The 20737-nt window shown below is 35.6% G+C and overlaps 1 protein-coding gene across 9 annotated transcripts in view; it reads right to left on the reverse strand.

Annotated features, from left to right (window-relative positions):
• The window catches only part of LOC114080969 (rap guanine nucleotide exchange factor 6), a 223218-nt gene that overhangs the window by 7415 nt on the left and 195066 nt on the right, over positions 1-20737 (reverse strand). For 6 of the 9 annotated variants that reach the window (XM_071612047.1, XM_071612046.1, XM_071612048.1 and 3 more), the window contains 6 exons: positions 19695-19818; positions 16923-16946; positions 12969-13189; positions 11115-11303; positions 8245-8379; positions 1665-1890 (listed from right to left, as the gene is read on the reverse strand). In XM_071612047.1, the coding sequence (XP_071468148.1) occupies positions 1665-1890; positions 8245-8379; positions 11115-11303; positions 12969-13189; positions 16923-16946; positions 19695-19818 (919 nt within the window). Of the gene's footprint in view, positions 1-1664; positions 4992-8244; positions 8380-11114; positions 11304-12968; positions 13190-16922; positions 16947-19694; positions 19819-20737 lie in introns of those variants that run through there. The other 3 variants (XM_071612051.1, XM_071612045.1, XM_071612052.1) reach the window with 3 other exon arrangements.

The raw sequence follows: 20737 nt of genomic DNA on the forward strand, positions 1-20737 counted from the left end.
CTGCCTAGTTTTGTAAATAAAGTTTTATTGGGGGCTGGGATTGTGGCTCAGAGGTAGAGCACTTGCCTAGCATGTGTGAGGCCCTGGATTCGATCCTCAGCACCACATAAAAATAATTAATAAAATAAAGATATTATGTCCAACTACAGCTAAAAAATATTAAAAAAAATAAAGTTTTATGGGAAATAGTCATGCCGATTTGCTTATGTATTGGCTACAGCTGTTTTGGTGTTAACAATAAAGGCAAAGTAGTTGTAACAGAGATCTTATGGTCTGTGACATCTAAAATATTTAGAATTTGGGGCTGGGGATGTAGTTCAGTGGTAGAGAGCTTGCCTAGTATACCTGGGGCCCTGAGTTAGACCCCAGGACAGGAAAAAAAACAAAACAGTAACAAAAAACAAACAAGGAAAAAAAAAAAAAAAGAAAACCCTAATTTTTATAAAAATACTTACTCTATGAAATCTAGAATATACCTTAAAATAGATATTAAAGTAGATGAAGCTTAACAATAATCACTTTAAAGCTTTTTGATGCTTTATTGAAGATTTCTATTTTGCTTGATTCTAAAAAGAAATTGGAAGATTCTAAAGAGAAATTGGAAGTTAATTTTTTTTCTCTTTCTACATTTTTTTAATTGGTGTACTATAGGTGTACATAATTGGGACTTCTTGTTACCCAGTCATACTGGAGTTAAAATTTTTTTAAAAAAATTAATCTTTGATAGCTCATTATTCTTATTCAAATCATGATATCAGAAAACAAGATTAAGGACTGATACCACTTTCCCAACCTGTCTATGATACGTACAACACTGGGTGTACATGTTTTTTTTGGTACTGTGGGTTCAACCCAGGGGCACTAAACCACTGAGCCTCCATCCCCAACCTCTCCTATTCTTCCAGCTTTTTTTTAGACTTTTGAGACAGGGTCTCAGTATGTTTAGGGCCTTACTAAGTTGCTGAGGCTGGCTTTGAACCTGTCATCATCTTGCCTCAACTTCCGGAGTTGTTGGGATTACAGGTTACAGGCATGTGCCACCACACCTGGTGAGGGTGTACTTTCTATTACATAATTTTCGAGACACACTTAAACTAAAAGCCAGTTTCTTTTTCTTTTTTTTTTTTGGGGGGGGGAAGAGAGGGGTGGTGTTGCTGGGGATCCAACCCATAGCCTTGAACATGCTACGTAGTAAGCACTCTACCATGCAAATTTACCATTGGGTTAAATCCTGAGCCCTAGTAACTTCTATCATTTAGAAGTTACTTCAAGTCAGTAACACTTTAAAAATAAGCATCCCTAGCAGGGAGGGAAGGCTAAGGCAGGAGGATGGCAAGTTTGAGGCTAGCCTCAGCAACTTAGCAAGATCCTGTCTCAAAATAAAATATAAAAAAGGGCTGGGGTGCACCTCAGGGGTAAAGTGTCCTGGGGTTCAATCTCTAGTACCACAAAAAGAAAAAGAAATCATCTACACATATTTAAAAATGTACTTATTTCCACATTCGGCATAGAGAATATGTGCTTGACCTTCATATTCTTTTATGGAATGTCTTGTGACTTTCCCACTTAGGGAAGGTACAGGGTTAAGATGGGGAATGCTGCTTAATGATTGATGGCCTCTTGGCTAAGGTTTTATAATTTGAACATAGATAAGGATGGTTTACCCAGGACCAAGCTGAGTATGGTCTCCTATCCCTGAGGAGTGCTCTGTCTTTTCCAATGTCCCAGTGGATTCAGGGATTGCCATGGTCTGAGAACATCGTTCATCCTGTAGAGTTGTAGACATGGAGTCAACAGAACAATTGCTCACGATGCTGGACCGTGAAGAGATCTCGCTATGGCTGGAGTCCGACAAGTTGTCCGATTTAGCTGATGGTATAAGTGCATAACCTGAATGGAAAAAACAAACAAACCAAAACTCTAATCAAACTTCAAAGGAATATGAGTGGGAGTAGTCAGGGAGAGGACAAAGAAAAATATAAATATCTATATAGATGTAATAGTGCCCAATTTCTCCACGTATTTCCCTAAATATCTGTTAACCTACTTATCCCACATCTCACCAATACTCTAAATTCAAGAGCAAAGTCAAAATCCAGTATTACTAAGAATTTGTCCAAGGGTATATCTGGCCTAGGCTCTCACACAGTCACAAGTATTTAATAAAACAAAAAAGCATTAAGTACATTACAAATATTAAGAAGTACACATAATAGAGTTTCTCAATTTCTTTTTAGCCCTATGCCCTCTTCCTTTGATTAACACAAATATTTCCTGGCCTGATTTAAATCCAAAATACTACCTTGAGGTAAAGGTGGAAGTCAGGACTACATTTTTGCTTTTTCAAACTACATATACTTACCAAAGATGTTCTGGTTATGCCACCTAAGAAGTCTTGCTCCGAGTTGAGAATCACTGTTTCAGTATTTGATTTTTTTTGTGATGCTGAGGATGAAACCCAGGAATTCGACACTCTAGGCAAAAGCTCTACTACTGAGCCATACCCCCAGTTATGTTTCAACATCATTATTATTTTTTTCATCATTATTATTAATACTATTATTTATACTGGGGACTGAACCCAGAGGCATTCTAGCACTGAGCTATATCCACAGTCCTTTTTATTTTTTGAGATAGGATCTTGCTAAATTGCTGAGGCTAACCTTGAACTTATAATCCTCTTGACTCAGCCTCCTGAGTTGCTGGGATTATAGGTATGCATCACCAAGCCCAGTCCTGTTTCCATATTTTTAAAGATTGTTTTGGATTGGACTTAATTATATACCTACTTTCCTTTTTCTTCATTTCTTTGAAGAATATTCAACAGCTGAACAGATAGATTTAGAAAAATATATAATGGAAAAAACAAAACAAAACAAAACAGTGACTACATGTTTTAAATTCTTCTGTGACTTACTGCATAGCAGATAGCCAGATTTTCTTTTGTATTCTTTGGGTTAAAAGGGTAAGGATGGAATGAGGTAAAAGGATCCAAAAACAAAGTTGAAAGGAAGTGACCCAACAAGGGGGCAGGTCTCTAGAAAGCAAACAGTATCTTCTTGTTCATGGAGTGAGGTTCAACAGGTATATGACCTTGGACCAATCCAACAGGATATGACCTTGGACCAATCCCTCAGGTATGTTACTAGCATTTTTAGAGCCTTAGCTTTCTTATACATACAGAGAGGAAGTCAACTACCTAAGCTCCAAGATCTTTTTCTGAATTAAAACTCTTGGGAGTTTATTCACCCATGACTGTAGTCATTCAAGAAAAAATGTGTTGTGCAATAATCACATTAATGGCCTCATTAACTATTTCAAGGAGAAGTATCAAGCCCCAGGAAATGTGCAATTAACCCATGGCTTAGGGGCCCAAGAACCAGGTTAAGTCAAGACAAGCTAGCCTCCTGAGTTGCACATCTTTGATCTTGAGGATCATTGTTATTTGCTAATGCCCATAAACTGATCAATTTTCAAGAGGATCAATAAAATGGATATGGTAAATAAAATAAAAAAATAAAAAAACTTCCTTAAAAGAAAAATCATTGCTCTTTTATTCTTGGAACACACTTGACTCACTTTTTAAAAATAATTTCATCCTTGTGTGTTAGTTATTTCTCAAATATAATGTATTTCAAGAATCACCTGGAAAGCTTACTAAGATACACATTCCCATGCCCACTTCTGGCAACTTATGAGGTCTAGGTGGGGCATAGTAATATAATTTCTTTTTTGGTACTGGGAATTGAATTTAGGGGCATTTGACCACTGAGCCACATCCCTAGCCCTATTTGGTATTTTATTAGACAGGGTCTCACTGAGTTACTTAGTACTTCACCAAATTGCTGAGGCTGGCTTGAACTTTCAATCCTCCTGCCTCCATCTCCTGAGCCACTGGATTACAGGTATGCGCCACTGCACCTAGCTTATTTATACAGTTTTAAACAAGTTTCCCAAATGGCTTTGAACCTACTGTTAGATCAGTTCCTCCTTTCACAATCAGAGATATGTGAAAGACAGATAATACAAAAAATGGATGCGAAAAAGATCCAATTTCTTGCCTCCTAAAAACATCTTTGTCCATTAGCTTATAATGCTGTAGGGAGTACTAAGATGTCAATAAAATTCTCTAAGGCAAAGAGAAATAACCATCAGATAATTAAAAAAATAATAATCAAATCAGATTTTTACCAGGGGTTTTATGGCGAAAATGAACACTAATTCCTGAAAAGGTTCTATATTTATTTCGCTCACAGACCCAGCTGTAGGAAATAAAGCCAACTACAGAAAACAAGTGTATAACATTTACTAACTCAATACATTAGTAAAATAACATGTACAAATAAGGCACTTTTAATCAAGATTACTTTGTTGTAAGAGGACCTGTAATACTAATCATAAAATGCTTATTAATAGCATCTTACTAAGTTGTCTCTCCAAGTGGCTTAATTCAAGCTACATTTACATTAATAACTGAAAACAAATTTAACACTGTAATAAGGAACTTCGTCAGAGTGTCTTCCTCCTTTTAGACTTGAATCGCGTATGGAAGCAGTTTAAAATATTACTGTTGCCTCGGCTATTTGAATTGAAGATGTCACTCCCTTTCTCATCTTTGATGTTGCTTCCAACATCCTTCACTTTCTCACAGCTGTCTGTAGCTTGATTGTGATCTGCGTCCTCTTTTTGGCTGTTGACTAGTCTCTCCCTTGAAAGAGTTCTTTCCCTAAATCTTCTAAACGGGGATGTCATTCTTTTTCTGGTTGTGTTCTCACAACTTGTCCTGTCTCTATTCTCCTCAGTGGCCTTCTTGATCCTGTCTGTTCTTTTGGCTGTGCTCCTGGTAATCTGAAGGATTTTCTTTTGCAAGTAAACCCCACCTATTCCGGGGCAGTTCTGGCCACTGATCTCGGTGCTGGACTCACAGGGAGGGGATGAGCAAGGCCCTGAGAGGCGCAGGAGGATGCTGTGATCAGATATGATACTGCCAACTGGAGGGAGAAATGCAAAAACCCTGACATGGTCAATTAATTCTTTCCAATTAATTACAATCAGCCTACTAAAAAATTTATTATCTTGACAACATCTGCAAAACGGAAATCTAGCAAAAATATTTTTAATGCATAAAAATGTATTATATAGCATAAAAATGTATTATATAGCATAAACACATTGTTATTATAATAAGACACAGGAGAAAGATTATCTTGATCAGAACAGGCTGGTGGTAATAGTATTGAAAGTAAACCAAGGTGGTCAAATCATCAGAAAATATATGACTAGAGTAACAGGTAACCAGAACTATTTCTCAAAAGAAATTATGCCTGTCTAGAATTTTCCAGCAGATTTTACTAAGAAAAAGCTTAGTAAAAACCAAATGGAACACAAAAATAATACATATTAACACGTATATTTACAAAGCATCATTTCTGATGCTGCTGTGGCTCTAAGGTGGAGAGGTTGCCTTTCTTAAGTGCTGAGGAAGATTATAAAATGCTTAAAGTCTCTTGACTTCCCTCTTTTAAAAGTGCTTACTTGTTTAACTTCTTCTTACGAAAATATGAAACAGAATTATTTTATTAATTGTTAGAAAACAACTAATTTCAAGCCAGGCATGGTAGTGTATATCTGTAATCCCAGCTACTCAGGAGGCTGAGGTAGGAGGATCACAAGTTCAAAGCCAATCTACGTAAATTAGTGAGGATGTAGTTGAGCAGTAGAGCACCAGTGGGTTCAATCCTTAGTAGCACAAGGAAAGAAGGGGAGAAAAACAGAAAACAAATAATTCCAGGATCGAGATAAAACTAAGAATGGATCCTAATAACATATTTAGTGTAATGACAGATAATTGGCAAAAACCTGTCTATGGAAATATCATATTCAGTTGAGTGAGTTATTTATATGTGTGTGTGTGTGCACGCGTGTGTGCGTGCGTGCATGTGCGTGTTGTGTGTGTGTACTGGAGACTGAACCCAGGAGCCACGTCCCCAGCCCTTTTTATTTTTTATTTTGAAACAGGGTCTTGCTAATTTGCATAGGACCTCACTAAGTTGCAGGGGCTGGCTTTGAACTTGTGATCCTCCTGCCTCAGCCTCCCTAGCTGCTGGGATTATAGGCAGGTGCCACCATGCCCGACTGAGTTTTTTCTTTTTTTAAATATTTTTTTAGTTGTAGGTGGACACAATACCTTTATCTTTATTTATTCATATGTGGTGCTGAGGCTTGATTGAACCCAGCACCTCATACACACTAGGCAGGTGCTCTACTGCTGAGCCACAACCCCTGTGCCTCAGTTGAGGTTTTGACAGAGCATATGCAACAACAAACTGAAATAATGCTCAAGAGAATTTCTTCAGGATTCTAAATATGATTATGATAGGTTCACAAACCTATAAATATCATAGTCAACTCTCAGCTACACACTGAAAGATAATCCAGAAAAGACCTTTCTATTTCAATGGTGAGAGTGGATTTTCTGCTGGGAATAAGGCCAATGGGGGTATTCCTGTTCCTTATATTTCTTCCCCCAAGTTATAGTCAGGCATAAAGCACTGAATCAGATCCAACTAGCTTTCTGCTTATAGAATTTTCTAGTCTGAAATGGACCTCTGAATAGCTTCCAAAAGGGATGAGGGATGTAAAGTGCTCCTTCAAGGGTATTAGCACACAGGCACTGTTTATGAGGATTATTTGTCTGGCTGCAGGCGCTGCTGCCAGATCTGACAAAGGCACTCTGGATGGGACAAGAGAGAAAAGGAGATGGGATCAGGTCTATGTGCCTCAAAAAAAATCATGTGTATGTCACAACAGGATGAGAAATATGTGTTTATAAACACAACTATTGTATATATGCTGCTTATATGTTCTGATTTTCATGAAGCTTTCCCTGGTAAAATCTGAATGAAAATTCTAGCCAGTTTCAGCTATGTGAGAAAGGTCAGGTGAGTAATGAAGCTAGTTGCCCTGGGTTGGCAGCAGGGAAAGAAAAGAGACACTACTTTTTAGCACATATGACTTTATAAATATTATTACATTTAAACCTTGGAGGACCCTGAAATAGATGGTCTTTCCCCCTGTCTTTCAGAGAGAAAACCTGACCCTATAAATAAGTTATACACTGTAACACAGATAATAGCAGGGGACAGAATCAGGATTCAACTCAGATCTGACATCATTGCTACATAAGGTGGCAAAAATAAGAAAAAGCCCTGAAGAATGAGATGTAACTCAGAACATGGGAGCTGAGGCAAAGTCTGGAAGCTTCTCCCTCCTGCTAGAATTAAAAAACTTGTCTCCCCCTCTGCTTATATGCCATCTTAAGCTGTAATTATTTAAAGATTCTAATTCTTGTATATCTGTAAAGATCCCAGTATTAGGGAGCTTTTTCTTCCAGGGTACAAACAGAGGGTACAGGGGCCAATGTAAGAAATACACACCCTATCTAGAATGCTACATGTGCAGTTAACATAAAATGGAATCTCCATAGGTACTGTCCAGGCTAGCCAAGAAAAGCTCTGGTCTCAATTTCTTTTTAGTATAAAAACACATGTAAAAGAACAAGAAGGATGTCAGATTTTTTACCTCGTTAGGTTCTATATAAGTATAAATGTAAAATCTATAAAGGTATCTGTTTTAAATCTTGATTCATAAAAAGGTAATATGCTATTGCTAAAAAAAAAAAAAAGAAGTTACCTTAAATATCTGTTTCTTTTTCTACATCTTGGTTAAAAATATTATTGTAGATATTTTTATTGGCAAATGCTCCAATGAAATGTTTGAATACCGAAAATTTAGAAAGTAACATCAATAACTGGCACAGATCAAAAAACCGGTGACTTCTGCCTTTATTTTTATTTATGCTTGCTCTCTGTCACAGAAATTAAAACCACCCTCTGAATTCTGGAGTCCCAGTTACATGATGTATAACAACTGAAAAGTTGTTTGAATAATTCAATAAGAAATAGCAAAGTTCAAAAAGTAACTCTTAGCAGTTATACTTTTTTTTTTTTTAACTTGTAGTTGGTTATAATACCTTTATTGTATTTACTTATTTATTTTTTATGTGGTGCTGAGGTTCAAACCCAGGGCCTCGCACTTGTTAGGCGAGCGCTCTACTGCTGAGCCACAACCCCAGCCCACAGTTACACTTTTCTATTATTCATTTATTTATGGACTGAAAAGCAAAATATGTGCTAGAAAGTGCTGTTCAGTTTAACAAGAACAAGCCTGAAATGTCTGTCTTACCTTTGCGAGGGGAACCTTGAGGAGATGCAGGAGGACTAGAATGTAAAGATGATGCCACAGACACAGTGTCTTCTGTATGTTTCTTACCACTTATTTCTTCGGTTGGTCCTAAAACTTTCTGAGGTAAACTTGAACCTAAGAATAAAATAAAAGAAGTGCATAAGTCCCATTTTACAATTTAAATGTCTGTAGATGCCTAATTCACTACATAACTAAAGCCATGATGCACAATGGCTAGTACAGTCAACTGAAATGTGTAAATGACAAACGAAGACTAAATGACTGGATAATGGCATACAGATATTCTCACCTCTAGTTTATTTGTTCAAATTCAGCTGGTCATAGATCAGTTTATAATAAAAAGTTTGCTTTGTGGCAGAAGAGAAATCAATTTTTACTTATGCTTGCTCTCTGTCACAGAAGTTAAAAACCACCCTCTGAATTCTGAATAAAGTGACCCACCCCTCACAATTGACACACCTGTTTGAAATCTTAAAAGGAAGACATGGATTCAAACTCTTCCCTCCCCTCTAGAGGTGGCCTCTCCAAGTCAGAGTGAGGCATTGGTCAGGGGCAGTGTAGGAATGCTGGCACTGGCACTACCTGTGGTGCATCTGTGCTGAGGGTATACAAAAGATGCTGCAGGGCTGCCAGTCCAGCCCTTTACAAGAGCACTAAATTCACACTCCAGGAGAGAAGTAAACAACAGAAAGAATCATGAATTCATAGAAAAATAATATGGAGCCTAGTGGAAATATTCTATCATTACCCTATCTAACAGTTGGCACTGTTTAGCGAGGGTTAAACTAAAATGCTTTCAATATACTGACAACTGACTTTTCCAATGTGGTCTTCTCTAAGAAATGTCAAAGAACTACTGACATTGTTCTTAACCAGCAGAGTAAACACAACTTTGATGAGAATATGGCCCAGTAACAAGCAGCTTTTGACAATGAAAACACTTTAATCACACTATATCCTTACTATTTGAATATAGTTTTAATATACAATATATTTAATCCATAAATACCAGCCATATTATTGGGGAGGGAACGAGAGGGAGGGGACATGGGACTACCCAGTATACATAGTGCCGTCTCTCAGATGCTAATATCCAAGTTAAACAATGAAAGCTAAACTTGTCCCTCCCTTACTCTTACCAAATTTATCAATTTTGCATCCAATTCTTTTTACTCCTGCAGCCACTAAACTAGTCTATGTCCTGAGCAATTTCCAATAAAATGTTACATCAGCTATCCATTCAGGCTTTCTACCTCAGATCTTGCTGCATTCTCTACTATAGTCTATTCTCAATCATAATTTGTACTATAACTTTCCCGTGTTCAAATTTCTTTAATGGCGTCTCAATCACAACTTGCCTTTAGCAAAGCAAATTATAATTTTGACACATTAATGAGTTTGGTTCTCAGTAAGAATAAAATACTACCTTTCTTATAGGTTATTATAAAGAATAAACGAATGTATGGTCAGTAAAGCACTGTGAACTGTGCCTCGACTCCCTAAATGCTAACTGTCAACTTTAGTTACTATTTTCTTTCAATACTCTGCATGAAATTTGCAGCCAGTCAGCAAAGCACTTGTAGCTCCTTGCAGACACTAAGCTGTTTCCTTTGCTTGAAGCAACTTTTCTGAAACCTTCCCCTAATTACTTCCTTCCTCATCAACCATCTTTTGAGGTTCTGCTTACATCTTATCTCCAAAAAGCTTTCTTTTGAAGCCCCACCTTTTCACTCCTGCTAAAGGTGCCTCTTATTTTTCCTTTTATATGTTCTGTATTTACCCCCTGCATAACAGTAAACACATACTGAAGTATCTGGGAGTCTCTATATAAACCAGACTGAAAATTTGGCACGGGAGGGGGCATTTCTTTCTTTTTTATTTTCAACTTTGTAACTCAAATAAAATGAAATTAAATCCACAAACTTCTATTTAATATGTATTATATATAATGTCTAGATTAAAGTAATAATTTTAGGAATCAAATTTAATGTAGCTTCCCACCTAAAAGCTGAAATAGCGATAAACAATACAAAAGTTATTTGGATAATGTCTACATGGCCTAAAAGTGGCAAAGAAATGTGGAAATTATATAAATACACACACACACACACAGATTTTTTTTTTCTTCTTCTTTCTTTTCCTCTTCTATTTCTTTGTTACCAGGGACTGAACCCAAGGTCACTTAACCATTGACCACATCCCCAGCCCTTTTTATTTTGAGATAGGGTTTCACTAAGTTGCTTAGGCTGGCCTTCAACTTTCAATCCTTCAGCCTGATGCTATGGAGTCACTGGTATTACAGGTATGTGCCACTGTGTCTGGCTGGCTGTCACAGTTTTTGTAGGTTACATCTGTAGCTGGTATTTCATTAAATACATCTTTTAATGCAGTAAGCCCTTGATGTATTGCCCAGGGTTTGGTGCAAATACTCAAGATATATTACTATAAGTTTTTTTGGGGTGATAAACAGATTTTAGCTTTACAGGAATTCCAAGGCCAGCATTTAAAACATGTACACTGGGGCTGGGGTTGTAGTTCAGTGGTAGATTACTTGCTCCTCATGTGTAAGGCACTGGGGCAAAAATAAATAAAGGTATTGTGTCCATCTACAACTAAACAAAAACAAAAACAAAAACAAAAACAAAACTTAAGTATGCTATCATCAAATATCTCTAGGGAAAATCAAACAGAATATACTTAAACCGGTATTCTTTTTATCCTTTTAACTGATTCATTAAGAGATGATATTACACAACTTACAATAGCTCATCTTCTGAGCATTTGTAATTGTCACTTTAATCCCCCTGAAATTTAATTAAATGAATATAATACTAATTGTGAATACTCACTCAATGTAGGGTCTCTTGCTTGTCCCTTCTTCCTGATGGGGTGCAAATTAACAGCTGGTACCTGAAGAACCTGGCTTACTCTGTGGGACTGATGTAAGTGGGCTTTAGCTGTTTGGCCAGCTGACCTCAGAGGCACTGGGGACATTTCAGATGACTTGGCAGATCTTTTCTCAGTTAAATTCTTGGTCACTATAGGAGAGGAAAAAAACGAAACAAAACGGTAAGTGAACTTCTTTTTTAGGCAAGGCTATTATTACCACAGGCAATAATAAGTGGCCTATTAAATACCACTAATTTTTAGCACAAAAATAAAATGTTTTAAACTACCTTTCATAAATTTCATGACTTCAAGCCATTCTCCATACAATGGTAAAATGTTTCTACCAAATGAAAATCTGATCATATCACTTTCTTTCTCCATATGTCCCTGTATACAACTTTATATGCCTTCTCACTGTTCACAGGATAAAGGCCCAAAGCCCTACAACATGGCCTTAAAAGACCCTGCATAATTTAGCATTAACTGTGTGCCTTTTTCCTCAGCCCTATACTGTCTAGATTCCTATTAAAATAAATTGTTTAGTTTTCTAGACTGGAAAACTCCCTTCCACTATGTAACACTTGGTGCATCTTTCAGATGAAGATGCACTTGCTCAAAAACCCAGGGAACTTCGACTTAAGAAATGAAAGAGCTGCTCCTTTGCATATAATCAATACCATAGTCTAAAGGATATTCTTTCTTCAGGCAGTGCTTCTATTTATTTATTTATTTACTTATTTTGTGGTGCTAGGGAATGAACCCAGAGCCTTATACATGCTAGACAAGCACTTTATCACTAAGCTATATCCCTAGCCCCATGCAGTACTTTTAATCCTTCACTCAGTTATTCAGGATGGTTTTATGAAGTAGGTATAACCTTAGTACTTCATAATATGTTTGCTTTAAATATCAGGATAAAAGCAAATAGATGTTTAAAATGTCCCAGCATAGATGTAATAGTTAGTAATTATGCTTTTATTATGAGAGCCTAGTGAATATTTTGGGTGATAAACATCAGGGAACATCACAGAAAGCTAAAATAAAACACAGGGACTCCTGGGGACAATAAACACTGGCTCATCAACGAATTGATCCTAAATTGTAATTTTTGAGTTAGAGCTTTGAAACACATTCTACCTTTCTCTCAACACTGTATCAGTTCTTGATTTCACTAACATACGTGGTTTGTTATTTATACTTAATTTTTAAAAGGTCAGCATTAAGTGGGAAATCAAATTCCTTATATGTATAATTTTTTCAAAAGGAACCAAAACACTATGTATAATACCCATTAAATAAAAAAGTAAAAATTTCACCCTTCATTTTAAGCTCAATGCAAAAATGTTCTCAAACAAAAAGACTCTTCTGTAAGGCTCCAAGTTTTACAAGATGTCTTTATAAAGCTGCTTTTCTTTTTTTTGGTACTGTGAATTTAACTCGGGAGCACTTAATCACTGAGCTACATCCTCATTCCCTCACCTCCTTTTAAAGTAATTTTGAGACAGTGTCTCACTAAGTGGCTAAGGCTGGCCTTGAATTTGCAATCCTTTTGCCTCAGCTCCTGAGCTGCTGGGATTACAGGTGTGTGCCACTGTGCCCTCCTTTATAAACCTTCTTAAAGAATAACAATTTATCCCTCTCTTTCTTGCATATCAGGGATGAATAAGATTCTGGATCTGATTAATGGAATTACATGATGTTTAGGGTATGTCAGTACAAAGTTAATTTTCCTGGAACTTCAGCATAATTCTGGGGAACCAACTATCTATTTTGTTATCCTCTGTAGTATCACATAAATGAAAACTTGTACTCACAGGTACCATATCCAGGCTCCCACTGCAATGACATCATCTGGAACTTCTCCTCATCTGTCTCTACATCCAGACTAGAAAGATACTGCTTTACTTTCCTTGCCATTTGGGCATCCTCATACAGCTTCTTGGCATTGAGCAGAGAGCTGCGGCGTGTCCTTTTTTTGTGAGCACCTCCCTGAACATCCAGCATGTTTGAATTTGTGCTGCCTTGACTGAGTGACCTGTAAGAGGATAGAAATCAAAATAAGGGGTGGTAAAGATGAGAATTAAGCACAGAAGAATGAAGATTAAAAGATTTTGCTCTGTTAATGCTATTGCATGCTGACGTAAATGAGTTAAAAGATGAAGAGCATTAATGCAAAGTAATTTGGCACATATGGCGATATTCTGAATAAAGAATGATTTGATAAATGCAAATTTCAAAAGAATAAGATACCAACTCCTCCCTACACAATATATTCTATCAGACCTGTGTTTGTGCCTATGTAACCATGGTACAACTGTGACAAGAAAAAGCATTCCTTTGGTCCTAGAAGCCATCCACACTCTGGAGATATGGCAAGAGTCTGGCAACACAAGACTATCCTCTATCAGATATCTGCATGAAGGTTCTCCCATAAGGAAGTTTCTAGAGCAGTTTTGCTCATCTGTGCTACTCTGGACACACAGACACGCTATTACAATCACCATTCCTGTCTAGAACAGGATTATTTTGGGCATGCTGTCCAATTTTACTAGTAAGATATTAGCTGAAAATAACAGCATTTTTATTCAATTCAGAATAGAGATCAGAAATGTAAAAAAATTTTCAATATTTCCTCATATATGGAATAGTCAGTCACTATTTGGGTTTAAGGAAGGGGAATCTGAAATTAACTTTTGTAATGCTGCTAAATGTGATGGAACTGCAAGTTGAGTAAAAACAACTACAATTCAAATAACCTACACTTTCACCCAACTCTACTATTTGTCAAGCATCCTTTAACAAGACTAGCAAACACAAGGTTCTTGAATGATTTTTATTTGAAGGCAGCTGCTGTTCTAAAACAAGAATATCCATTCATTTTCTAAATTTGCCTCATATTTACATAAAAGTATTCTAAATACACAGATCACAACCATACAACAATTTGTTCTTTAGTGCTCACATACTTAAATTAGGTGAAACAGCTAAAATAGTGTTATGGCATTTTAAAAAAAATCACATTTTAAGATCTCTTGAAATAGGGGTATATTAAGATTTGATGACAACTTTCAATTGCTGCTGGTTAGGCAGAAACTGTTGATGTAGTCATCACTACTTAAAAGTGATACTACTTAAAGTGATGCAGAAACCTTAAAACTTGCAGAATGATTTGGAATAAAGAATACTGATATGAGTAAATTACCCTTTCAGATTCCAGGGAGCAAATGATTATAAAGAGAGTAAATTTGACAATTTCAATAACATTCCCAAAGGTGTCAAAAGGTGGCTAGCTCTAATTACTTGCAAAGCCAGCCTCAGAACCCAATATCAGGAGCTTGCATTATGCCATATTTTTAAGATGGTGGATTATCAATACACTGGATGGCACAGAAGACAAGACTGTGTGCATTTGAGTCTCTGTATACTGCAGAAAACCCAGAAACTAATGACTCTAAAAGTGTTTCAGAAGATTCACATTCTGAATATGAAGAAATTTTATAAAGATCTAAACCAATTTATTTTGCTTGTTTTCCTTTTTAGATATACACAGTAAGGTTAATGTAATAAAAATTCAAACCTAAGTTCACAGACTTATAAGAGATCTTTCAATAGCATGAAGTAAAAGTTTAGTAACAGGATAAAGCAGTGATCTGGGGATTGGCGGCACAGGGGGATTGAATCCAGGGGCACTTGACCACTAAGCTATATCCCCAGCCCTTTTTATTTTGAGACAGAGTCATAAGTTGTCTAGGGTGGTCTTGAACTTGTGATCCTCTTGCCTCAGCCTCCTGAGTAGTTGCGATGACAGGCATATTCTACCACACTTGACCACTGCAGTGATTTTCTTGTGTTGCGTAAAATAATAGTGGAGTCAACTGATAAAATTTTGGATTCAAAGAAATGAAGTAAAATTCAGTCCTAAAATTTAGTAACAAGTTTCAATATACTAATATTTAATAATTTTAAAAGAAAAAGAGGGTGTTAACAAATTTAGGATAGATAAAAATTCTTTTTTTTTGTCTTTTGTGGTACGGGGGATTAAACCCAGGGTCTCGCACATGCTGAGCAAGCACTCTAGCACTGAGCCAAATTCTCCATCCTTTTAAAAACTACTTTAAGACAGTGTCTTGTCAGGTTGCCCAGGCTGGCCTCAAACTTGTGATCCTTCTGTTACAACCTCCTAAGTAGTTGGGAATATAGGAGTGTACCACTATGCTTGGCAGTATAGATAACAAAATTCTAAAAAAGAAAACACTAATAAATGACAGTGTCTTCCACATTATTTCCAAAACAGGAAATACTGATGTAAAATGAAAATATCTGTTTGTAAGCATGAACTATCATACAAGACAAATCCTAAAGCTGAATAAAAAGTGAATGTATTAAATCATTAATCACCTCAAAAAGCTACTATGATTGTCCAAGTATTATTCTTTAAAATATTAATACCGGGTTAGAAGAGACAGAAAAGACTAAGACATAAATGTATGATATGGAAGAAATACACAAGAAACACAGAAAAGGAAGGAAGGAATGAAGTACAGGAAAGCCAAATTTGCTAAGCTTTAACAGAAAACAAAACCACAAATAAGACACAATACTGAAGAAAATGGCTCACAAAATAATTCTTCTTACATGTAATAAAAAAAAATCTAACTTCTTGGTTCACTAGTATTAAGAAAATTCTTATATAATTCTTTCACCCATAAAAGTCATCTCTCTTTTCATCTAAAAATGAAAGGACTAAGTACATGATATATAAAAACTTTAACAATTTACGATTCTAAACGAATATCTATGTATGTAGAAGCATAAACAAAAAACAAAAGGTGTTTTTTATTCTAACAGTTTTACACAGAGTTAAGAAAGTCTTTTAGCAAAGCTGGTAGAAATTTAAAATAATTTTCAATCAGTGTTGGAAATCTCAGATGTAAATGGCTTGGAAGAATTAAAATCAGGTTCTAGTTTTACTTCGTAATATAGCTTGAATAAAGGTTGCTTCTTTTTGGAAAAGTGATGGAAAATGCAACCTTTACAAATAGTTCTCATCCATTTTTATACCACTGACATGATATGTTTACTTTTTTTAAAAAAAATACTTATTTTTTAGTTTTAGGTGGACACAATGTTTTTATTTTTATATGGTGTTGAGGATCGAACCCAGCGCCCCGTGCATGCCAGGCAAGCGTGACACCGCTTGAGCCACATCCCCAGCCCCAAATGTTTACTTTTATAAAATAAAATATGGTATATGAAGAAAAAATGTGGTGTGGAGTCTTGATCAGACTGCCTAGGTTTGGATTCACTATCAATGAGCTATAAAACTGGGCAATTCCATCTTCCCCATCTATACCATGGGAATAACATCTACTCAAAGGATGATAGGAGAATTAAACAGCTAATTCATTTAGAAAACTTAGAACAACGTGTGGCACATGGGAAATATATAACAAATATTCACTACCATCCTTGTCTTTATCATCATCTAAGAGATCCTGCTAAATTTAAAAAAAATTAAAATGGGCTTATAGAACATCAATAATGGAAAAGTAAAATCAGTAAACAAATACATAAAAAAAAAATACAAAAAACCCTAAAAAGTTCTATCACTACGTTCACCTTGTTAGCAAAAGGCATTTGTCAGGAATGTAGGTTGACAGAGTTAATAGAACACATGCTGTTTTATATGCGTGCATTAATGAAAGGGATGCATTATATGTTAAGAGTTGCACAACCTTCATTCCAGTTGTGTTCATCTCTACACTTACCCCAGACTCCGCCACCTCTTCTTCCTGTAAGCAAGAGCCACAAACATTGAAGCATGTGTTTGAACAGGAAAGCACAGAAACAGACAACAGTTGAAAGTCAGAAAAACTATGTAGACAGGGTAGAATGGAAATATTTCACCAGGAAAAAACTGTAGCTTAATGGTAAAATGACTTTAAGGGAATGCAAGGGTTTGAGTTATGATATGTCCACGTCCAGAAGGCCAAAAGAAACTCCATGATGGATTTTTAAAAAAAATATTTATTTTTTAGTTTTAGGTGGACACAATATCTTTATTTTGTTTTTAATGTGGTGCTGAGAATCGAACCCAGTGCTTCACGCATGCTACTCGAGCGTGATACCACTTGAGCCACATCCCCAGCCCCCGAATGATGGATTTTAAAAAAACAACTTAGTATATGTGTATGTATGTATTTTGGTACTGGGGACTGAACACAGGGGTGCTTTATCACTGAGTTACAACCTCAGTCCTTTTTATTTTTTATTTTGAGACAGGGCCTCACTGAGGGTGAGGGTCTTAATAAATTCATGTAGCAGTTTATAAGAAGCTTAAATGAAAATACTTACTATAAATTTTGAGTTAAAAGTTTTTAAGGAAAAAATCTTGAAGTATAAAATTTGTGAATGTGATTTTGAAAATATTTTTAAGCCATTCATTAAGTGACAGAATGAAACTACAAGGAATATTAACAAACAATTCTTTTCTACGTGCAGAAATTTCTCTGATGAAGTATTTTATAAGAAATTGTAAAGAACAGTTGGCCAACAAATCCAACTTAAAATATAATTAAAAGGGGCTGGGGATGTGGCTCAAGTGGTAGCGCGCTCGCCTGGCATGCGTGCGGCCCGGGTTCGATCCTCAGCACAACATACAAACAAAGATGTTGTGTCCGCCGAAAACTAAAGAAATAAATAGTAAAAAATTCTCTCTCTCTTTAAAAAAAAAAAAAAAAAATAATTAAAAATGTATCAGTGAAATCTTACAATATTGTATATCTTTACGCTATTGTTCAAATAAAGACAGTGTTTTTTTTATTTAGCAAACTGATGATTACTACTGACAGACAAATAAAACCGATTCAGGAAAAATTCAGTCCAATGTTTACAGTGATATTTTCCCTCATTTCTTATTCTACTCAACCCAGGCTATTCGCCCCCCACCCACCTCAAACAGCCAGGTTTATTAATTTTCACATCAGTTTTTTCCCCCCTCTTTGCCCATTTCTCAGGCACAGATGGTAGTTGGTATATTATCAACTGGTCTGGCAGGGACACAAATTCATTACATAGTCAGGGACCAGAGTGGTAACATATGAGTGAATGGAGTTCCATATAAGACAATAGGGAATGTCAAGACCACTGTACAAGGACATACAACAAAAATAAAAACAAAACAAGTGAACAAGCCCTCCTCCAGGTTTGCTTTGGTTCCTGGTTCTTATTGTTTTCTGCTATCACACTGTTGAGCAATGACATCTCTTATATGTATTGGTCTCAAGTGGCAGAAAAGGGATAGAAATTGGGAAGAGGAGATTAGGCACACTCATTCCTCCTCCACATATTGAGGATCTCTAAATTAGAGAAACCAACAGATTAACTACTCACAAAAACAGACTCCTGAACAGTGATGTGAATAAGCAAAAAAAACAATCTTGACACACACTGGTTTGTTGGGTTACATAAACTCCAAATGGTTTTTTCTTTTTCTTTTGGGGATTGAACTTAGGGAACTCTACCCCTGATATACACCCTTAGCTTTTTAAAATTTTTAAATTTTGAGATAGGGTCTTGCTAAGTTGCTCAGGCTAGCCCTGAATTTGAAATCCTTCTGTTTAGCCTCCCAATTAGTTAAGATGATAGGTGTGTACTATGGCACCTGGCTTTTCAACTCTGGTTTTTAAAGTACCAAGAATTTTTGTTTCCTTAGCAGAGTATATATTTTTTACATATTAGGAATTATGTTGGCATCTGTAAATTATTCCATTTTTTAATGCTCTAAACACAGAAAAGAAAATCAGACCAAAAATTAAAACTGTAATGTCTACTTATACCCTGAAAATTATAAAAATTACTAGGAGCAGCTTAACAAAGTACTTTCTATAAACTACATAGCAATTCGAAGAAGCCTTTGTTATTACATTAAAATGAATTTAAAATGCATTCATAGAAGATCAGATAATAAAGAATATAAATATTTTCCATTTTTAATAAAGATGAAGAATGATTAAATTTGCACTTTGTAAATTCTGTTAAAGAATGTACATACAAATAAAAAGCGGCATTATTAACCTGAACAAAGGGACGTATGTTTTTTAAAAAAATGAAGTATGAATTAGTACTATAAACAATTACTTTTAAAAATATTCAGTAAAAAAAAGAGATAATTAATACATTACAGATTAGGTTTGAAACTATTCATCCTGTATGATAATTTCAGTGAAGATCAACAATGTGTTTGCTTATATTTAAAAAAAAATTACAACAATGTAGAACTATCCATATATTCAAAAAAGAAATAGAGAAACTAGGGGTTTAAATTTTAGCAAATTACATAAAAACTGCTTTGAGCTTTACATTCCTCAGATATGAAAGGCTAATATCACCTACCTGTTAGGGTTTCTGTGATAAACAATTACTTGAGATTGGCACTTGTAAAGCACTTAGTGCAGTGCACAAGAAATGATAAATATTATGATTATTATTATTATCACCCTTGATGCCACCTAATAATAATTCACATTTCTGTGTCATACCTCTGTCGAAACATCATAGCTGGGTCCATATTAGCAGAAGTCATTCGAACAACTTGACGGATTTCCTTGGCAATCATTCTTAGCTTCTCGAAGTTTACTAAACCATCTACTTTGGAGTCATTTCCTATAGAATAAAAGTAATTTTTTTATATCAAAGTAGCAAAAGTCAAACTGTTACTCTTGGAGAGTACAAATAAGAGCCTTCTTTATAAGTGCTACTTTTGTTTTTAAGAATTGATATATCTGTGGATGGCTCAATCACAATTGCATGGAATGTACTACTGGGAGGAATTGTGTTCCCTATGGGAATAATGATTATGCTTATTAAATACATGATGAACTGTCCCTGGCTACTAAAACCACATTCAATTATTTTACAGACCCATAAAATATGCAGTCATTCAAATCTGTATCTCCACATGTTTGCTTTGCTCATTTGCTCTTTTGGACATCAAGGACATAGCTTGAAAACTTAGGCTTTAGTCAGAGGGCACAAGGTCACCTTGGGCTTAATTATTAATTAACTAAGCCTATAAGTTTTCTTTGGTTTACAATGTTTTGAAAATTGTTTAATGAATTATAATCCTTAAAGAAGACATCCCAAAGGAATGTGAGATGGGAGATTACATGATGTTGGGTTTGTTTTCCCAAGTAGCAATACTTAAAACAAAGAAAGGTGTATGCTTTTCAGTCTGACATCCAACTTTCCTTTCCCAGAACATGATTTATAATCATGATTTTAATCATGAACTCAAATTTCCCTGCTCATAATTTTCATTATTTTTGTGTTGCTTAATAGTTCTCTGAGGAAAAATGTATCTGATTTAAAAAATAATCTACTTTTCTCTGAAGAGATTAAGTTATGAGACAAGATATAGTTCATTTACTGTGTTATCTAACTTGTAGTGAGAGGCAAAAACAATGTTCAAAGGGCAATCTTTCTGCTCACAGTGGTTCTTTTTTTTTCTTTTAAAAAGTCTGTCTTTAACAGTGTAACCCCATTTTTCTCCCATGGAAATCCCTGAGGTGCTGCTGTGTAACTA

This window comes from Marmota flaviventris, chromosome 5, assembly GCF_047511675.1.
Source record: "Marmota flaviventris isolate mMarFla1 chromosome 5, mMarFla1.hap1, whole genome shotgun sequence".
Taxonomy (NCBI): Eukaryota; Metazoa; Chordata; class Mammalia; order Rodentia; family Sciuridae; genus Marmota; species Marmota flaviventris.